Source organism: Vicugna pacos, chromosome 16, assembly GCF_048564905.1.
Source record: "Vicugna pacos chromosome 16, VicPac4, whole genome shotgun sequence".
NCBI lineage: Eukaryota > Metazoa > Chordata > Mammalia > Artiodactyla > Camelidae > Vicugna > Vicugna pacos.
The window spans coordinates 10,956,252-10,978,457 of record NC_133002.1 but is presented as its reverse complement, the minus strand read 5'-3'; the positions used below and the strand labels follow the sequence as shown (position 1 = coordinate 10,978,457).

General features: G+C 52.9%; 1 protein-coding gene across 1 annotated transcript in view; it reads right to left on the bottom strand.

The window, feature by feature from the left end:
• Positions 1–1,593: 1,593 nt before the first annotated feature.
• STX8 (syntaxin 8) overlaps positions 1,594–22,206 on the bottom strand; it is a 207,277-nt gene continuing 186,664 nt past the window's right edge. Inside the window, exon 9 of the mRNA XM_072940631.1 lies at positions 1,594–1,769. Coding sequence (XP_072796732.1) covers positions 1,702–1,769 — 68 coding nt within the window. The 3' untranslated portion in view covers positions 1,594–1,701. The remainder of the gene's footprint in view (positions 1,770–22,206) is intronic.

Below are 22,206 nucleotides of genomic sequence, written 5' to 3'. Positions count from 1 at the left end.
CCAGGGAGCTGCGAGCAGCGGTGATGGGGTCACATCTGGGCAGAGCATTCCGCTGCTGGTGTGAGGGTTCCCAGGGTCCCCTTTCTTCTGCCGGAGCCCGTGGGCACAGCCCGGGTTGGAGCCCCTGGTCGAGCTGCATGGACGTGCAGCAGGACTGAGGCACTGACGCTTGGGACCCATCCACACTGTTCGGACCTGGTGGCTGTGACTGCAGCGCTGTCCTGGCTGATACAGGGTGGAGTCCAAGTGTGAACCTGGGCAGGCCAGGTCTAGGGCCAGCCTGCCTCCTGGGTGAGGGCCGTGGGTCGCCGCCAGACACAGGCGCACACACACCAGGTGGAAGTGGGGCCAGGCAGGGCCTGGAAGGGACCCGGCCCCCCCAGGGAAAAGCTGCCCAGAGAGGTCACCCACCCTCTGCAGCGACTCACAACTGACCAAGCACGGAGCCGTGACTCTCTTCTGATGGAGGGCTGGGGTCTGGACCCAGCTCTTCCCAGTGCACCGGAGTCTCAGGCCTCAGGGTCCCAGGAAATAATGCTGTGCCAGGCTGCACCGTGGTCCTCCTGTGCCTGTCTTGGTCCCAGGGGTTGGGGTGGTGGTGGCGGGAGTGGCCAGGTTGCACCCTCTGGAGAGCAGTCACTGGTGGTCTCTAGGAAATCCAAGGGGAACGCCCCCAGGACCCCCGCCCCACGCCTGTTCTCTCCTCTTCCTCAGTGAGATCTTATGGTTGGAAACCGCCCAGCACAAGCCCTCATTTTCCCCCCTGAGCCGTGGAGGGCGAGGCCCGCCAGCCCGGCCTGCCTTCCGTCCAGCTGGGAGGGCAGGCGCGAAGCGTGGCCCTCTGCCCCTTCCAGCCCAGACTCACTGCCGCTCCCTCAGGCCGGACACCCTTTGCAGGCCTGGCCATCTGTCTGTTCTCACCATCCATGCAAGCACACATGTCTGCAATGAACACTCACACGCATGTAAGGATACACATCAGGGCTGGATAAGGAGCCAGCGGCACTGTCCTGACGTCATAACCACACTTTCTTTGAAGCCTAAACACGCTCCCTCCTGATCATTTCTCATCCCACCCACCGATACGACAGACTTGATGCCGGCTGCTTATAAAGATGTTTCAGTCTTGAAAGAGAGTTTACTGTCCGAGGAAAGAAAAAAGAACGTGCTCCTAGGTCTGAAGGTGAGTCCAGAAATATCTCACCTCTAGGGTTGCTGAGGCTCGGGGTGGGAGGGGCCTGGGCGGAGCGGCAGTTACACCAAGACACGTGTCTGTGTAACAGCGCTCCTGTCACCCCTTCCTCCCTGCCTGCACACACGTGGCCTTGGCTGTTCACTTGTGCCCCACGTGGGCACAGAACTTCCCCGAGCAGACCAGACGTTCGAGGCTACAAGCTACCTATGAATTCAGCATCACCCCCCAGGGTGCCCAGCATGCTGCAGGGTGGCCATGGGGACGGTGACTGCCGAGGGACCTTGGGCTAGCACCCAGATGGTCAAGGCAGGACCCAAAGGGCCACACCGCCTGATACCCAGGCAGCTGTCCGAAGCCGCCATGTGGTTCACCTTTGCTGAAGCAACGCACGTCAAGAGTTCAGAGCTTTGGGGGTGTTTATTGAGGGCGGCTTTCGTGAACCAGGAGAACGCTGAGCGTGTCCCCCTCCCTGGCAGGGGTCACAGCAGGTGGTCCCCTGACTGCCACTAGTTGGTAGGCCAGACTGCGACGACCACGATAGCCACGAGCAGCAGGAAGATCACCATTATCATCCCTGAAAAACAGAAGCAGACAGGACGCCCTGTAAGGAGTCACAGCAGAAGGGCATCGCACGTCCTACCAGGCGTCCTCTGTCTGTGAAGTGACAGGTGAGGCAGGATCGCGGGGTTGTCTGGCTGCCAGGACTGCCCACCTCAGACTGAGAAGCTGCTTCCAGAAGGTCAGGGTCCCACGAGTTCAGCAACTTATTCTCTTACAGGAAGTCACTAACACATGATTGACCTTATTAGCTAGATACCCACGGCCACATCTGGCTTCAAGAGCTTAAGACAGCGGCTGGCATGGCCAACGGCTGCCACACCGGACAAGGACAAGGAAGAACACGTCCATCATCGCAGGAGTCCTGCCGGACGGAACGGGCGGCGAGCGCGCGGCTGGGGTCCTTTCACTTCCTGCTGCACCCCGGCTTCTTCAGCACCGCTGGGGGTGCAGACGCGACCCACGGTCGTTGACTACGAGTCGGTACACGTGCAGTGTGTTTTCAGTCCTCACTCTGCACCTGGGAGAGCCTCCCCATGGGGAATTACCTTCCCCTCTTCTTGAGTTGGTTTTGTTAAATTGTATTTTTCTGGGAAATTGCCCATTTTTGTCGAGTATGCAGAAGTCTTGGCATAAAACTGTTTGCTTTATTCTCCTATAATTTAAACACCTGGCTGCATCTCCGTCCTCATCTCTAACACCTCTTGTTTGCGTGTTCACTTCTCTAGCCATGACACAAGAGACCTCTTTCTATTAATCTTTTGACTTTGTTGATCACCTCTGTTATTTATATTAATTTCTGCACTAATTTTTATTAATCCTACCATTCAGACGTTCTTTGGATTTACACGTTTTTTCTCTCACTTCTTGACTTGAAAGTTAATTCATCCACTTGCCACTTTCTTCTAAATATTACCCCTCTAAACCTACACCCTGCACGTTTTGATAGAACATAATTTCATTATTGCTAGTTTCTAAACTGTAAATATTTTTAAATGATCAACAGTGTCTCCTTTGGCCCAACAATTATTTGAAAGTGATGTTTTAAGATTTCCAATTATATTGAAACGTGCTTGTCAAAACAGGTGTTTTTTAAATTCTGGGAGAATACTGCATGTACCATATTTTGGCGTGAAAATGTCTGTGGTTTCTATTGTGACAAAGTCATAAGCAGTATTAGAACTCCCGTGGTTTGTGACCTACCTTCTTATTTGAAGAAAATGCCAAATCTCAATTGGAAGTTTGTGAAAACAAGGAGGCCATTAGCTCTCTCACCCAAGTTCACAGACGCCGAGTTCTACCCCCAGACCCTCGGGCTTCAGGGTAGCTCAGACCAGTTCAATTTTAAACTCAACCCATGTAAGCACAGCACACCCATGGTTTTAAATACCGAGGAAGAACTTAAAAATTTACAGCAAGCTTCCGAGTCATCTCCCTGTGACGGTGGGTGAGTTTTTCCCAACACACCTTCTTTCTCTGATGAGCCAATTGCATGAGAGCGCCGCCTCCTGGGGACCTAAGGTTTTTCTTTTTCTCCCGTCTTCATAAATGTAAACCCAAGCCTCTACATCGGGGGTCTACAAACTGAGGCCCAGGGGCCATATCTGCCTTGTGGTCTGTTTTCCTACAACCCATGAGCCCAGAATGGCTTTTATATTTTTAAAGGATTGTCAAAAAAGAAAAAGAAGAGGGGACACGCCATCTGGGGTCTGCACAGCCTAACGAATTTACTATCCGGCCTTTGACGGAATTTGCGGTCGCTGCTCCGCGTCACGGTGGCCGGTGACTGGCGGCTGTGGCATCACTTCCTCGCTTGGTTCTGCCCCCAGTTCTCTCTCCATTTCCTTCCTCTGGGGATTTCCTTTCTTCCTTGTGAATCCAACCATGCAGTAACATTGCAGGGGGTGTTGTAACATGGTACCCAGCATTTCAGGATGCTTGCAGTAATGGGGGCTGTGGATATGATCTTAGTCCATCCCCTTGCAGCACCAGGAGCACATCTTTCCATTCATTTCTGCCTCTAGAAACATCTTCAGGTTGACCAAAAGCCCCACCTGGGGAGGAATCCCACTACTTCTTGGCTTGGGGGAAAGGTTTCTATCGCGCAATCTATTTCCTTAAACAAGAGTGGAAACAGGGAAGCAGACAGGCCGAGGCAAGGCATCCAGGGATCTGCTGGCCCTCAGAGCCCAGGCTGCCCCGAAGAGGGAGAGAGAGGAGAAGGCAGGGTGCGGGGTGGCTCAGAACTGGCGCTCAGTCGGGATCGGAGCTGGAGCCGTGCGGCGAGGGCTCTGGACCGAGGCTGCGATGGTCCAAAGGAGAGGCCTTACAAGTGGCCCTGAATCTTCCAGTCAGGGTGATTATGACGAAAGTAGAATGAGTGATGAGGACAAAGAAATCAAGAACACTAACCGGTTGGGGAGGAGAAACCGCACGTCTGGTTTGAGTTTATACGCATGAAGCCTGCTATCCAAGGGGAGAGGCCCCAAGGCCGCCATGGCTACGACCATCTCCCAGTCGGGCCACGGCAGGGGGCTGACCCGCCGCTCTCCGGACGCAACCCTCTCCCCACCACTGAGCTGGAATGGGACTCGGATCAGGTTACTGGCTGGCTCAAAACTCTCCAATGGCTTAAAACCCAAACTCTTCATGGTGTCTGAAGGCCCTGTGCTCCTGAAGCTGTCCCTTTGGGCCTCCCTGGCCTTAGGTGCCTCCAACACACTGCGTGCCCTCCTGCCTCCGCCACCGGCACGGGAGCGCCTGTGACGGGGACGGCCCGCTGGGTTCACCACCACGTCCCCAGTATCCAGAACAGAGCCTGGCGCACATGAGGGGCCAAGGCATTCTTTTCTCTATAAATGAATGAATGCACTGAATGTCTGGAAGAAAAGCCAGTGAGCAGGACACAGAAGGGACAGGCGACAGGGAGAGATAAGTGGGGAAGATGTGCCAGGGAGGCCGAGAAAAGAGAAAATTCAGAAAGAGGCCACTCCCAACCCTCAGACCCTGAAGGGACACCAGGAGGGCAGGGAAAAGCCCCCGGGCTCTGGAGATGGTTCACAGTGCAGCATGAACGCGGGGCTGGCCGGGCCCATCAGAACCATTGTTAACACAGCAACTCGTCTTACAGCTGCTAATTCTTCTGTCACAGAAACTTGTGCCCCAGGAAAGGTATGACAGGGTTCACAACAGCTGTGAGAAATGAAAACGCACCTCTCCGGCTGACACCTTCGATAGTTAACTTGATAATACATGATAAACCGGGTTCTTGTCTGGAGATGAAAAGGCGGACTTTGATAGCAGTGACAAATAAGGCTTGTCCATTTCAAACCCTCTCAGAGCAAACAGGGCTCCTTTGGGAAGGAGGCTCTCGGCAGGTTTAAGTAAACTGGGGAGCCTGAGGGCCAAGTGAGGAAGTCGTTCTAAGATGCAGGTGACAGGCTGAGCCAGGGCAGCCTTTCGGATTCCTCCGGGGCAAAGAGGAGATGTTGACACACCTTATCATGGCGATCCTCTAAGGACTCTGGCTGATTTGGAATGTGAGCACAGCTCTGGCATCTTCCTTGAATGGAGTCTCTCTCCTCTGCAGGAGGTTTTGGAAAGAGTGACCAAGGATCTTTCTAAAGCCGGGGGGCCATGTCGCGGTGGGCATGGACCCTTCGCACGGCCCCGCTTGCCAGGTGCTCAACCTTGGCAACAGATAACGCTTGTCTGTTTCGCTGAGGAAGCTGAGGTTCCAGGAGGCAAACTCTTTTCCCTAAGGCCCCGCAGCTGGACAGAGGGAGAGCTGGAACTGGGATCCAGGTGGGGCTGACCCTCCAGCCACACTCTGCACCAGGGGGGCCCGGCTGGGGGAGCCTGGTTCCCGACACGGTGTGGGGTTCACCAGGCACAGAGGCCCAGATGGACATCTTTGGGCTGAAACACTAAAAGAGTTTTTTTTTTTTTTAACTCTTTCCTTTTCTTTCTTCTTCCTTCCAACAGCTTTTTAAGGTGGGAAACTGAAACAAATACAACAGTAGACGAAAAGCCTACAGGACTGTGATGAATTCAGCACCCGGCTTTAACAAGTATCAGTTCGTGGTGGATCTGGTTTCATCTATACCCTCACCTGCTCCCTGTCCCCGGTGTATGATTTTGAAACAAATCCCAGACAGATTTCATCAACAAATACTTCAGTAAGCATCACCAGAAGGCATCATGGGAAAACCTGTCTGTTAACGGTTACAGGGAGAGGGGAGCGATAAATCAGGAATTCGGGATTTCCAAATACTAACTACTATATACATAAAGTAAACAACAATGTTCTACTCTGTAGCACAGGGGACTGTATTCAGTATCTTGTCATAACCTATAATGAAAAATATGAAAACATGTACATGTATGTGTGGCTGAAACATTATGCTGCATACCAGAAATTGACACAACATTGTAAACTGACTACACATTGATAAGTAAATTTTTAAAAAAGGAAGAAAATCCATCCGCGCCCCCATATGTGACACAGAGGAGCTGCTATTTCTTTAAGACAGAGGCAGGGAAGAGCCCCTGACATTTCAGATGTCGGAAAGCGGCTTCTGCCTAGAGGACACTGGAGACCGAGCCACTGATGGCCACAGGCAGGACGTGAACGGTGCTCGGCCACGTGTGACAGGCAGAACTTCTTTCTCTTGCCTCAGAGTAGGGCTTAGACCTCAGGGGGTCTAGTCATCCATCCTTCCCGCTAAGGAAATGTTTGACATTTCAGAACGAGGAAAGACAGTTGAACTTCTGGGCACCTGCCAACTTCTTAAACAATGGGCGCTCTCTGCCCCCGACCCCGGCCCACAAACACCTGGCGGGGCTGCGGCCACGGGGACCTTTCATGCACACGTCACTCTGCCCTGCGCTGGCCCGCTGGCACCTGGCGAGGCAGACTTTCCCTTCCAATCCCCCGGCGCCCCTTTCAGGGGCCGGCAGGGGAGGAGGCCAGAGTTACAAGAGTGGAAAAAGATGTCCGTTTCCTCTGGTCAGTTTACCAGATGAGTATTACTCAACCACTTACAATATTTACAAGTCCCGCTCATGGCAATTACAAAAAGATGTAAGAAAACAAACTGCTTTGCAAATGGGGAAAGGGCATGAAACTCAGTCTCTTGGGAACCGCGGTGTGCTTGCTGAAGGCTGTTCATCTGGATGAGTGGTCCATACTTTTTTCCAGTGAGACACTGGAAACCTGCAAATGATGGCGGCTTTACTCCAGCCCCAGCGTAGGTAACGGCTCCCGGTGCTTCCTGCTCGGGGGAGGAAGGGAGGATATGGAGCCTGGCTTTTCTTGAGAGCATGAGAGCTGGCCTCTGTAGTGGCCAGTTCTCCCCTTAAGAAATGAGGAAAACTTGGGCGATAAGCATGGTGGGCGAGGAGGGGGCTGGAGGGGCAAGGCGGCAGGAGGATGTGAAGGCCAATTTTTTAATTTTAAATGGAGGTACAGGGGATTGAGCCCAGGACCTCGTGCATGCTAAGCACTGAGCTGTAGTACCCCCAGCAGGCCAGTTTTCTCTGGAAGCCTTTTTATCTGGTTTTGCTTATCACAAGGAGAGCCACACAGGCTGCCTGCGGGGGTTGGCTGTTTGGAACCACAATGTCTATTCTCCCATCGTCAGCTTTGTTCTTCACACCGGAAGGGTCAGGGCCAACAAACAGCTCTCACGTCGCCTCTCGGGAGCCACAAAGGGCATTTACGCAGGGCTCCTGCAGCTGTTTGTTCCCCTAGTTGTGCCCATCAATAGGTGACATTTGCTTGTGTATTAACCAGAGAGTTCTCACTGATCAAACAGACTTTTTGCAGCAGACTTCTGAGCTGAGGTGGGGAATCAGCAGGAGAAAAGCCAAAACCGGAATATTTGTTTTCCAAAGTTCATGTAAATGTTCTCTTTAATCCCATTCCTGGGTAGATAAGCTAAGAAAAGAGTAGACAGCTGGGCAGAGAAGGTGAACATTTACATTTTGATTTTTAGATTGAAGGTTTGAAGAACTGCAGTCACCCCTGAGATCACCCCTCGGCCTGGACCTGCCCCCTGGGAGCCGGGTTCGCTGTGCTGGTTGGACCGCGGGGCCTGAGCACCAGCCGTCTTCCTCCAACCCGCCTGGCAGCTCCTCTGGGTGCGGGGGGACCGCCCTGGGGGCCTGGGTTTGCCCCGACCATGGTGGTGGTGGCGGGGGAAGGACGGGCACCTCCTGCCTCTGCTCTCCTTGCTCTCGGATGGATTTCACACCACAGTTCCACATTTTCATTATCCCCCAATTGTGCTTCCATCAAAATACGGTGCACAAGTCACCCCTTATCTGCTGACTCTGGTTTTGTTCTTTCTCTGCATTCAAGCCAGCCCTCCAGGCTTCCCTTTCTCTGTTGGGGGGTAATCCTTCCTCAGCAGCTCCAGCCGGCTCCCCGCCACCTCAACAGGCCTTACACCCCCTGCCCCATCCCCTTGCACCCTCAGCCCTTTCTCAGCTACCCCAGGGCAAGGTGTTGCCCACCCAGCTCAGATCCCACTTCTTCCATGAAGACGTCGCCGTCCCTGGAGTCAGAGACGCGCTCAACGACTGGCCTCCATCTTTACATTCTTATATTACTCATTAACATTTCTTCCCTTAGGGCCCAGGACCTCTGGAAACAGGGTCTGACGTGGTTGGAGGGCCCTGGGTTGGGGAGGCAGGAAGAGCTGACCTCAAACATGCCCACTTTCCAGCTGTGACACGTCAGGAAGGTTCTTTAACCCTTGAGTTCGGTTCCACCACCTGCAAAACAAGCCTAAAAATACTGACTTCGCAGGCTTGCCGTGAGGACTCCACAAAATGAAGTACAGAAAACTCCTGCGTCTTAACTGGCACTCTGCAAATGCGGACAGTCACTCTCATTCCTCGTGTAACCCCTGTCCAGGAACAGTGCCTTGTGGACGGCAGATGAGAGCTCTGGTCTCTTGGCTTAATGACAGAAATAAAATGTCACTCATTCCAAGAGCGAAGGAAGAGGAGCAAAAACAGAGGGACACCTGGGTGGCATTTAGCTGAGAAACAGCCCGATCGCAGCCGAGGCCTGGCGGTAAGGATGGGCGTCCAGGAAAGGCTGGCCGTTCTGAGCGGAACATCTGGCAGCATCCGTTTCAGTTACGAGCCACAGGAAGGGCAGGCGCTGGCTGAAGTCAGAAGGCATGGAGAGCCCAGCCAAGTGGGCACCAGGCGAGAGAAGCCGTGAAAGACTGCAGAGTGAAAGGCCTCTGAGGAAGGGGGGGTCAGGGCGGGGGCACACGCTGAGGGCCCGGCTGCAGGCGAGGGGAGGAGACGGTCAAAGCAAACCCAGCGGGGGACCTAGCAGACGGGCCGGGGCCCCGAGGGAGCCGCGAAGGGGCTCTGCCACGTGGAGGCTGGGCAGAGCGGGACTGGGGCTGCGGCGCCCGGGCAGCGTGGGTAAGGACAATAAAAACCACAGGGCAACAAGACGTCAGAAAGTCAGAGCCGCTGTCACGCCGCGAGGCGCACGCGCCCTGAGAGTTTCAGAAGCTCTGACCTCAGGATCGTTTTCACCATCAGGCTGGCAGAGCACCCATTTGCCCCAGCTGACAGGTGAGAAGCGGGGCCTCAGAGCTGAGCCGCCCCATGTCGCCCTCTCGAGTCTGCACTCTGCCTCGGCCTCCTGTCATGCCGCATGGACGTGTCTGGGATCGCGTTTTTGCGCCGACTTGCCAACCCCAGCCTGGCCCCCCGCCGGCCCGCGTAAGCAGGCGACCCCAGGCCTCTGCACCCGTGTCTGCAGGGCCGATGAGGGGACACACATCTCCCAGGGCCCAGGGCGGGGGCTGTGATGCTCACCAGCCACGGCCTGCCGCTCACCGATAATGACTAACCACGGCCTCTGTTCTGACAAGTCCAAGCTTCCTGAAGGTGGGAACTGTGGTCTTCTCTGAAGGGACTCTTTGGAGTGACGAGCCTGGGGCCCCCGAGTGTGTCTGGGCTGGATTTGTGTGGAGGTGACGTGGGGATGAGAAGGGCACCTGCCTCATGCTGGCAGCTCAGCTCTGAAGGCCTGGGCCCCGCAGGGGGGCATTCATCCCCCCAGCCCCCAGTGACACCCCACTTCCACGTGGACCGGAGCTCACGCTCCAGGTACACAGAAAAACGTGCAAAGAATCCAATCTACCGAGTAGGAAGCCGGCTCGGGGGGAGAGGAGAGTGGGGCCGGGAGAGACATCTGGGGGCCAGAGAGAGCGAGCGTGCGCAATTTGTGGGCAGGAAGCAGGGATCGGGGGGAGGGTGACCCAAGCAGAGTGGAGGTGGGATGAGGGAAGAAAGAACTTGCCTAGAAACAGGAAATTAAAAGGAATTAAAACTGCAAGGGACGGGGCAGAGAAACTGGATGGAGGCCTAGCAAAAGGCAGGCTCCCGAGGCCTGGGCTCCAGGAACGAGGGGCGTGCGGGGAGTCAGAGCCCCTTTGCCACAGCCCCCAGCGTGGTGAGGCTGGTGCTTGGTCCACAAAGGCTAGCCGTGGGGACCTGAGAGCTCATCGCGCTGGCCCAAAGCTGGGTGAGGCCCAACAGGGCGAGGAGGCACGGTGTCTCTTTAGGGGCCTCCCAGTCTCATGAGAGAGGCAGGAAACCAACCCATTCCCGCCTCCCCCAAACCAAACCAAAAACCCTGCAGATGACACCGTTCCTCAGAGGGAGTGTGTCAGCTCTGCCATTCTTGCCCCACTTGTGTTCTTGAAGTGTTATTCATCTTCCTTCCCTGAAACAGGCTCAGCCCAGCCACCACCACAATTTAACAACAGGATTCAACTGTAAACAGATAATCCTTCATCTCAGCAATCAGAAGCAGCTTATTATGAGTTGTCAGGTCAATAATTTAAGGCCAATTCTCTGGCACGTCAATATTTGCTGAGAAATATCCCCTGGTCGTGCTGCGCGTGACCCATGGGAATGCGGATCTGTCTGGAGTCTGGCAGAAGTTCAAGTGTCTCCGAACAGACAGTCGGGAACTGGGTTATGGATATCTTGTTTTGACAATTCCCTCCTGACGAAGTGTCAGAAGATTTCTGGATGGCTCCAGTCACGCTAGGGAGTCACCGTGGCAGACCCCTTCATTTGTGCCGTGTGCACCGGGAAGAATCACCAGGCATCAATTAGGGACAGCGGGCAAGGGGACAGGACGGTGCTGTTGCCAAAGTCCTCACCCAGGTACAGAGAGGCAGGAGGCTCGGCTGCCAAGGGGCTGCTTTCTCAGGGCATCATGTGCTTAGCCATCTGTTCTGTTCTGTTTTGTTGAAGGGAAATCATTTGACCAAGATGCAAAAGGCTACTGGGTGGCAGATCTGAACCAGGTCTCTGAATTCCACACCTCAAAAGACTCCACCGCTGGTGGGGAGGCGGCAGTGGCCATGTCTACACAGCCTGCCCTGGCCCTACAGACGCAGCTGGTGTGTCCAGCGGGCAGTGGAGCCCAAGGGAAGCCAGTCAGGCTTTCTGCTCCAGGAACTTTGGATTGACGGAGTTGGGCCTAGCGCAGTCAAGGTGACACTCCAGAGGGGTAATCCACAGCTCGGGCCAGAAGGCCCCAGGCCGGCCTGTGTTCTGACTTCTTCTGAGACCTGGCCTGCTCAGTGACCCCTTAGATTCCCAAGTAACCCAACATCATTCCAATAAATCACATGTTCATTGGCCTAAATAAGCCAGAGTCATTTCCTCTTACTTGTATTGATGATCTCAGTAAAGACACCATCGGCAAAAATAACTACTTGTCTCTAATCACTTGGACAAATATCAGGGTCACGTGAGAACACTTCCATTTTTCAAACTGGTTAGTGTTGAAAGGGCAGCTCAAAGGCACGGCTCTGGGAGCGCACAGTCTCCTGCTCACCCAGCACCTCACTCTGAAGGGGCCCGAGTCCCACCTGTAACAGAGGTCACCACCTAGAGGCCTTCTCAGAGACCAAACTGTCCTCCTTCACAATCACAGATCCTGTTATTTTATGAGTATTCTGTGATGTGTTAGGCTGTCCCGAAGAGTCAAAGTGAAGAAATGATGCACTCAAGTTCTCGGGCAAGAGGTATCTAGAGCAAAGGTCAGGGCAGGAGAGTCCCCCACTGTCAACCAGGCTCACAAGAACACCTTGTTCAGGGCCCCTTCCTTGGGGAACGCTCCTCCTCTCCTCCTCCCCAGGGCACACCGTGTAGGGCCCATCGGGTGTCTGGATCAAGCAGGTTCCAGGCAAATGCACGTGGTTCCTACGGCCACAGTCCTTCGTGTACCACTGTGAGCACTGCTCGGCGCTTTACAGACTTTCTACATGTTACACATGGAGCTGCTCAATGTTTAATCAGCAGATAAGACAGAAGTCCGCATCCCCAATGCGGGTAGGAAAGCAGAAGCAATGCTCACACCCTCTGGATTCTGTCTCTACTGCTCTTGATTTTTTTTTAACGAACAATGATTGAACGCGCACAGGGTACCAGGCACTGTTCCAGGCACTGGGATAGAGCAATGAATAAAACAGACGGAAGTCCCTGCCCTCACTGAGCTGCTATTCATGTGGGTGCTGGGGGGCGGGGGTGCAGCAAGCAAAGACAGACAAAAACCAAAATAAGTCAACTGCGTGTGCTGGAAGGCGCTAAGTGCTGCAGAGAGACACAGCGGGCCTCTTCCCAACAGCGTGCTCGGTGGCGGCTCCCTCAGGCTCTGGGAGCACGTGTGGGAGGGGCAATAATACTTTCCAGAAACCGGCCATCCCATGGTGGGATCGGGAAACACTGAGGGTAAGATTTGGGTGCCTTCCTCCACAGCTTCGGGAAACTGCCACCCTTGAACGTTAATAGTATGAAAGCTTAGAAATAACACATGACGAAAGTTTGCTGGAATGAAGGGTGATGTAATGACAAGTGGAAACAGAAAGGGGACTTATTATGAGTGTCGAAAAAGGCAAGCGGGAGAGGAAGAACCTGCCAACGGACCCCAGCCCGTTGCAGGGCCGGGGGACCCTGGCCGCGAACTCGGTCCCCGCCGGGCCTGCGGGGCCGCGTGGTCTCACAGGAAGCAGCGCCAACTGCTCGCTGGGCTGCAGCCGGCCCTCCGACGGCCTGTTCTGACAGCTCCACGCCTGAATGAAGAGGGGGCTTCTTAAACCGATGGCTCCTGCCTTGATTAGGGGCTGTTTCCCTTTACAGAATGCCTGCCAGCTCAGAGTTGCAAAGGGCTGGCCACCAGCTGGTGGCCGAAGTCCGAGGAAACAGCAGACACGAGATGTCACCGAAAGTTTGGAAGAATCTGGGTAAATGCATCTTGTTGAAGTGGGGGTCACCAGGGCCGTTTCTGGCACTTTGGGTGGAGAGTCACACTGTCACCCTGGAGGCTGTATCTGCCCCCACCTCATCTCAGCACTCCTTTGGCCTCCAAGGTGACAGGGACTATATATAACCAAGAGCCTCGATGGGGAGGGCAGAAGAAAGATGACTGTTAAGAGCTGTGGGAGAAAAGAAAAATAAGGACTGGGGAGCCCAGCCAGACGCGGTCCTTTCACTCGGAGAGCAGAGTCTTCTACCGAATAACCAGAACACACGTCGTGACGACTCAGTCTGGCTGTGATGGATGTCCCCACCGTTGCGGCAGAAAAATTAGCTCTACTGTGATCAAAAGGTCACCCCTGGATAAACTGGGAGTTCGAGATTTGTAGATACACACTACTATATATAAAATAGATAAACAACAAGGTCCTACTGTACAGCACAGGGAACTATATTCAATGCCTTGTAATGGCCTAGAATGGAAAAGACGATGAAAACATAGGAATGTACATGTATGACTGAAACATCATGCAGTACACCAGAAATCAACACAACATTGTAAACTAACTATACTTTAATAAAAAATAAAAAAAAGAAAAAGAAAAAAAGTATAATTGCAAAATAAACATTATCACATGCAAACAAACAAAAAAATGAATTCAATATCCATAAGTCTTTGCTGAAAACCCCAATTAAAAGATAAAATTCAGTAAACAAAATAAAAATCAAAGCAAAGAATTCAGGAAAGTAAAGTGAAAATTCAGTAAAGGGCAGGTGATAAAGGGCTGAATTTAGATGTAGAAGCTTGGCTGATTAAACTCAGAAATTAGAGTCATAAAATCAAATGTAAATATTGTAAACCTTGGTGAAGCTGAAATTTAAAAAAATACATATTTTTAAAAAGGGGTCACCCCTGCTGTCAGGTGATCAGCATTAAGTGATGGTCAGCTCTCTGTCCACTAGCTTCCAGCACTGCTGGCACAGCAAGCGGACAGAGGGCACGAGTGTACACGCGTGTGTGTGAATGCGCACCTTCCCTCTCGGCGAGGCCATGGAGCGTGACAGCTCGAGCAGCACCATGGGCTGAGAAGCCAGATGGCTGGCAGTCAAATCACAGCTCTGTCTGGGTAAGGAACCCAATCCTCTGAGCCTAAAATCAGGAGAACACTAACCCTCAGCTCCCAGAGTTGCCATGGAGACGAGACGAGGTAGGATGCTGGGTGCTGAACACACTCCCGGCACACAGTACATTCTCCATGGATGTGCACAGCTATGGTACTGTCGACGAAAAACTGCACAGCCTAGAAGTTGAGTTCTATGTTTTATTCGGCGAACTTTCTGAGGATTCAAGCCTGGAAGGCAGCCTCTCAGATCGCTCTAAGAAACTGCTCCGAAGAGGTAAGGGAGGAGCCAGGATATATATGAGTTTTTGCAACAAAGACTCAGTAGTCGGAACATCAAAAGATGACTGTTAATCAAAGAAAACCAGATATTACAAGTTAAGGGATTTAGTGCTATTGTTTGTATGGGGAGGTGCAAGAGTCTAGGCTGACTGAAACTGCTCCTTTGACCTGTGCCTAGCTATCTAGGCCAGTCTCCTTCCACTTCCTGAGTCCCCTCCACTCACTGTCGGGGCAGGGACAGCAGCTGATGACTTGATGGCCGCAGCATCCTTTGTTTACAGATATGGCTCTCAATATTTTTCATTCACATGACCTACTGGAAATTGGTTTTTGCTACAAATGTGGCATTCACAGTCACCAATCTTCGGATAGATACACTCTGATCTGCTCCCATACACTCTGATCTGCCTTCAATGCTGCCCATATCCACCCCTCCCCGCCCCGACTCCACAGCAGCAATGTCGCAGGAGAGAAGGACCTCCGAGGAGTGTCTGACCGGCCACCTGCTCTAAGGCCTGACCACTCAGTGCAACCAGGTAGGGCTGCCACCCTTTTTGTGGAAAATCTTCTCTGTGCCACTCTTCAAAGACTATCAGGAAAACAGGTTTTGACATTCATGCTCATGCAAAATTCTCCAACAGCCTGTATGCCTATATGTAGCAAAATAAAAATACACTTATTGTATATAACAAATGAGGAGCACTTTGACAAACTGCAGTTCACACTGGCTCCATCAGAAGGGATGTGCGCCTTTGACCCAGAGTGCCCCGACGGCCTCCTCTTCTGGCTTCGGGGAGGCTAATTCAGTGACATGGCTGCAGCGAGACGCACGGCTGCAGGGATGGAGTGAGAGCTGTCCAGCACGCTGGTCAGCTGCTGGCTCTCCACTGGGAGCAGGAAGAGGTGTGAGCCCGTGGGCAGCACCAAGACTGGGAGAGTGAGGGCGACAAAGAGACTTGGAAGCTGCTCCGCACTGGGTCATGGAAAAGGGCCTCTTCCCCAAAGCAGTGGCGGGCTTACAGTCCCACCCAAGAATGCAAGCAACAGGCGGGCTGCTGAGCTCACACCCAGGGCATGGTCTCACTCCAGGGGCATGCACGCCGTGGAGCGAAGGTGCCTCTCCATCATCACGGGGACTTCCGCAGCAATGCCCCCTCCACCTGGGACTACTCTGACACTCCTCACCACCCGTCAAGACAGCTTTCTATGAACAGCGTATCACCCACGGGCCCATGAAACTCGACCTTCACAGAGGGAAGGTGTCACTCTCAGTAGTGCCAACTGTCAGTGTGGCAGCAAACTAGGGGTTCCCACGTGAAAACCTGGGGTGAACACAGGTACCCTCCAAGTCCTTATGCAGCTCTGATGTGTGCCCGGGGTCCAAAACATCACCAATGAGCCAATTGAAAAAAACACAATCAGGCAAATTCCTAACTGTATGCTCTAGAATACGGTCAGCCCGAAAACTTGAGCAAGGATTCTTTTGGCAAGGATGAACAGAAGGATGAATGGAAATATCTGCGGCCCAAGGATTCACCGTAGCAGAGCTGGAAGACTGGGAACCAGCTGCATCTGAAGGAAGTGGCCTGGAGCGCTAGCCCAGGACACGGCTTGAGGTATTTCAAGGATAAGGCAACCCAGGTAGAAGTCTTCCCCTCTCCCTCCCTCTGAAGGTGGTCCGTGTGTGCGAGGCTTCAAGAGACCATAAAAATACAGTCACGGAAAGGCGACTGATGACCACAGAGCGTCGTGGGTCGCACATTAGGAGCCTGTGGCAGCCACCGCCGGGTATCTGCCTCTCACACCCTGGGCACGAACACGCTTCCAGGTGTGTGCTGTGAGTGCACAGAACCCAAAGTGTCTCAGGATAATATGAAAATGACACCGTCAACCTCTCCTCCACTCTTCTGAAAAAGGGTGGAAGAGACAATTTAAAACGTCAGATTTGGCTTTGAAATATTTGTTGGCTTACACACAACATGGTCTGTCAGATGTTTCAGAAATCATTTCAAGGCAAAACAAAAAAACTTGAGTTATGACACATTCCCCAAGAAACGATCCAGCTTTCCCACCCTGGCCTCACTCAACGTGTCGCGCTCTCTCACACCTCGGCGCCTTGGCAGGGACCGTTCGCACTGCTTCAGAGCCCTCTGCTGGCTTCTACACCGACACTGGTGTTGGGACTCAGCTCAAAAACATCCCCTTTCCCCAGGGACCCCTCTCCCCGAGGTGGTGTGAGGACCACTTCTCCTGGGCTGCTGCTGCAGGAAGAGCATGAACATCAAGAAATTAACCTACTATTTGGGGAAACTAACAATTGCCTGGCCTCATGGTTTACCTCCCTGGCAGTCTGAAAGTCCTCTGAGAGGACAGAGCCTATGTTTCCATGTCTGTGTCCCCAGCACGTCATCCACAGACACCCAGCACGTGTGTCATTTAATATGTGCTCCCCATGCACGTACTTCTGTTTTGGTTGACAGGACAGCAGCTCATTGCTTAGACTCAGATGCTGCTTGGGATATTAAGACTCACTGGTACGGATTTTGGATGCGTTTTTCACTTGGTGGTAGTTAACGTGGAGGGATTCTGGCAGGCTAGACCAGTCCTTGGCACATACTAAGTGCTCAATGAATATGTGTTCAAAAAAAATGAATGAAGGAGAGAATGAATACGTGAACAAGTACAATCTATCGATACAACAGGTTATCACGGCATATCGGTTCTGAAGAACTTTAAGGGGCACAAGGAAAGTAAGTGCCCTCGGCACTGCCAAGCTCCAAGCCAATATACTGCCCATGAGCGATCTGGACGTAAAATTCTGGGAGAAGACAGTCTATGTGTGTCTTTCAAATAAATGAACAGAGTTACACGTTCATGAAATGTCGGGATTTTACCAGATGCTCATGGGTTTCTTTCTAACAGATGATTTAGACTCAGAATTTTCAGTCAAGTGGACCCTTTTTGTATCAAACTGAACGGTCCCAGTTCACATTTCTTTTATTCAGCCTCTATTTGTAGATATTCCTGAGAAGGTTATTATCAAAAATGACCGGGCACTAGAGGTGCTATTTTGTGTCTAGGGCAGTGCTGCTCACAGCATGATCTCAGGAGCGTCACCTGTGAGCCGGTTAGAGAGGCAGTGACTTCAAGGCCCTCACCTCATGCCGACTGGGCTGGGGGTGGGGGCCTGGGAAGCTGGGTGCTGACAATGCCCCCGACATGACTCCTCTGGTGCTCACATTTGAGAACCACTGGGTTAGAGGTCAGGATTAAACGCTCGCTGGAAGTTTTCCACAACAGGAAATCAAACATCATCTGTTACCCTGACAGGAAGAGCTGTGGCTTCCTCTGGGTACCACGGAGATTGTGGGCCTGGGTCCCCAGCCCAGAGGAAGGCCACTGTCCCTGCTGATGACACACAGCCTCGTGAGGAAGGGGAGAAGCCTGGGATGCAGAGGACAAAACTTATCTGCTGTCACACTTCGCCCCCAGTCCCACACCAATATTACTGCAGCCTCTTTCCCTCTTGACAGAGACAGCTGGCTCTGCGGGGATCTGTGGGACCAGAGCAGCAGCTGAAGTGGCCCAAAGACGGCCCCTACGTACAACAAAGAGGGACTCAAAGACCCGTCTCCACCAGACTGCCAAACTTTTCTGTCTGGCATCAGGCTGGCCCAGGTGGCCTGAGCTGTTAAGGAGCTTCGAGCCTTCCTCTTTCTCACAGAAGCCCAAGGAAAGGCCCAAGAGCAGAGGAAGAGCCTGGTGTGATTTCAGCTTCACACATCATCACTGAGTGCAAACGGGACATCTATTTCCCGCACCGGGGGTCCTGATCTCGTCTAACATTTGTGTTTCGAGTGCACCGGAAGGAGGGAGATTCAGGATGCTAACGCACTGGGTGGAAGTCAGTCCAAAGGAGGCTCTTTCTCATGCGCACACAGCCAGCCCCGGCTGCCACCATTCCCGAGGGTGCCCCAAAGCCAGCACGCCAGGGAGCTAGTTATAAAGCGTGGCGGCCACTCCGTTAACAGCCTCCTTCGAGCGCCGTGGGTGAGGAAATGAGAGGGGGAGGGCCCAGTGATTAGTTCCTTATGGTCCTCGCATTCTTGAAGGATATTCTTTCCACCCGCTGGAACACTTCTGCATCCTGGACAGCAGGACTGCACGATGCGCGCCTTCCCTTCAGAGCGGTGTCGTCTTTTATCGACGCCCTAATAGAGCCTGGGAGCGAGATCTGCCTCCCCTCCCTCCTCACCCTACCCTCCCTGTGGCCATGCTCTCTGAGCCAGTCCCTGTTCTCTTTCTAAGAATGCAATAAACATTTCAGCACAATCTTTTCAATCCACATTATTTATAATATTCTGAACATCCATCGAGCCTGGCTAGAATGCTGAGCAATAAATCAAACTTAACAACAACAAAAAAAAAAAAAAAGAAGGGGGGGAGAAAATCACCCTTTGGCGAGGCTCAAGCCTGAGACATTTCATTCCCCAAAGGGTTTAGTTCTGTTAGGAAAAGTGAGCTGAGGATGAGACTCCAGGTTTAGAATGACATCGAGTCAGGAACTGAAATCCATAGGCGTAATCATAACTTTGTAGAAATCTCAAACAAATGGGCCTCTCAGGGGTGTCAGGAGGATAAGCGAGATACGTGGGAAACACTGAGGGCCTCAAAGAAAGGCAAGCGGAGCACAGTTCTCCTTTCTGGGTCCAAAAGGTCATCTTCTTGGAACGGTGAGGCTAACAGCCCTCCTCCTCTCCTGGGCTCCGGTCTCTGCCAATTAGCATCCCCTCTACAGGTTCAAAGGTGGCGGAGGGGAGTCCTGATGCAGGGCCAGGGCGACCTTCCCCCGGCCAGTGAGGACCGTGTCAGGCCACGCACAGTCAGCATTCTCCCTACAAATGAGGCTGCTCCTGTGGGGTCGGGGGGAGCCCCAGGGCCACACTGCATGGCGCTGGGCAGGTTTAGTCAGTCTGACTTCTTCCAAAGACAGGCTCTGGTTCAAGAGCTCGCTGATGACTTCAAATTTTATCTAAACAAACGCGGAGGCCTGCAGAGGCTCTTGGCTAATTGCGTAACTGGCCTGCGGCCTTCCTGCTTTGGCGATTCCCCGCTCGGCCTGTATCTTACGCTGGAAACCCGAGCGGCTCAGCCTTGCCACCGGGGCCGGTGCGCGCTCTCGCGGCTCGACCTCAAGGCAGTGGCTCCAGGCGGTGTATCGTCTGGCAGGCTCTGCGATCCGCTCTAAGTGGTCCCTCTGGATGGCTCTCTGGATACGAGGTGTTGTTCTTCCATTTTCGCAGAATTCAGGTACTGAACACAAGATTAGGGTAACTGAATCCCACACCTTTCATCACCACAGTCTCAAGTTGGTTCCAGGGAAATGTAAGCAGTTGCTTGTGAGACTTTCCTACAAGTCAGTTAGGCAAGAGAGTAACTTTTCTTATTAAAGTTACCAAACTTGCCGACTGACCTAGTGTCACCACTCCACCCTCTTGCATTTCAACCTGTCTGGGTTTTGTTCCAGGACAGACCTGCCTTCCTGTTCAGACCCGCCCCCTGCGTGCTGGACTGTGTGGCAGTAAGGTCTTGACCAGCGTTCCAGAAGGGATCGGACACCACCTTTGCTTTGTCCATCGCTTCTACCCGTGTCCAAAAAGCTCCACTAATTTATGGATGAGATCCCCATTTGTTTAAATCACGTTTTCTAAAGTACCATTTATTTATAACGTCTCTAGGTCACGAAGCCCCAGACCTTCACGACTTGGCTATTACAGTCAGTGGTCTGTTTATGACGCCCACTTCTTTAGTTCCAATGACACAGGCATCCTCTTTACTCCAGTGGCCCACCCAGACCTCCTGGGTCTCTGCCTTGGTGCTCGAACTGCAAGCATCCCTGGGGACTTCCTTCTCTTAGCTCTTACTTTCCAGGCTGAACTCCCCACCCTCACAGCTGCCCCCCTCATTCCCAAACAGAGACCTGGCCCCACGGACGCTGGGGCCGCCACTGCCCTCCGCCTCTTCCTTTCAGGCCCTCTCCCCGGTCATTCTGCCTTCCCCACCTTTCACCATTTATGACCCGTATCTTCTTGTCTTTCCCCACGCGGGGTCAACGACATGCAAGGAATGGTTAAGCCCGCTGCTTAGGTTGGAATCCTGGCCCCTTCACTTCCCATCTGGTGATTATGAGCCAGCTACTTAACCTGTCTGGGCCTCGCCCGTGAAGTGGGGTTAACAGTAGTGTACACGGTGCGCTGGGGGTAGTGTCGGTACCACGGTAAGGACACCATGAACATTCGCTTTTCTCATTACTGAGGCTCTCCCAGCCATGCTTCCTGGGGTGCCTACAGCCCCTTCAAGTGGGATCTGTTAGATCGGAGCTCTGGGGGAGGGGTGAGCCAAGGCAGCTGCGGTTTATACCCCACAATCGCAGCCCTCAAGTCCCCATGAGACGGGCATGCAGAGAGGTCAGCCAACCCACTGCTGGCCACAGCCCGCGGCCCGTGGCGGCCAGCTGAGATGGGCCAACAGGTTCTTTTCTCGGGAGCTGAACTTGGCAACAAGGAGCAGTGCAGGCTCGCCGGGTCCTCCTGGCTTCCCAGCAACGGTGACCCACGTCCTCAGGACAAACCACCTGCGTTCATTGTGATTATGTGATTCCCACCCACCCCCTCAACCAGAAGCTCTCCCCAAGAACAGAAGTGTAATTACTATACATATCGCATGCTACAGACACGAGCAGTGCAAACACAAGACAGTCTGACTAAAGGAATACATTTCTAGTTGCAAAATCTGGGGTCATCAGCAAGACGGCTGGAAGGCTTCCTGTCGCTTCTGACACTGGACTTTTTAGGCCATCGATGAGACTTCTGAGGCATGAACAAAACTGGTTTTAGTTGGTCGCCTTGGACCATCCACCCCCATTTCAAGTCCAGGTTCTCAGTGTCTGTATGTATAATCGGGATGCAAGTCTTCATGACTGAAGGTGAGTAAAGAGCAACTCTTTTTCAGTTAACTTCCTTGTCACTCTGGAGAATGTTCCTAACCACTGTCTCTCGAATGAGAACTCCTGGAGCTTCCCGGAGCACAGGGCGAAGTTGGGACTGTTAGAGAAGGAACAACTGGAAACAAGAGCTGGTGGAAGGCAGGGAGGGCAGGACTTGAATGGCTCATGATGGGGTTGAGGCTGCGTAGAGAGGAGAAGCCAGTTGTCCTCCATCCATCACTAACCTACTCTGGACTGGGTACCACGTCAGGTGCTGGGAATACAACGATGGTCAAGATGGACCAGACACCTCGGCCCAAGGAATTTACATGCCAATGGGGCAGACAGATCCAAATAATCACACAGAGATCATTACAAATCACGGGTAAGTGCTAGAGAAACAAACAAGGTGCTCTGTAAGAATCACTTGAATGGAGTGCCTCCTTCTGAGGAGGCAGTAAGTCGAGGCCTAAAGGTTACAGATTCAGTCACAAGGAAAGCTGGGCAAAGACCATTCCAGCTGGAGGAAGAAGCAGTGAGCCCAGAGTCCTTGGGGATTTCATGGAGTGGGAAGAGAGCCACTGTGGCTAGAATGGCCAACAAGAAGGAAAGAAATAAAGATGAGTCTGGTGACAGAGCCAAGGGCTAAGTTCTGTAGGGCCGTGGAGGCCACGGCAAGGAGCTGGATTTTACAGGAACACCATCAATGGATTTTAGCAGAGAGTAGCCAAATCTCACTTAACGTCAGACAGTCA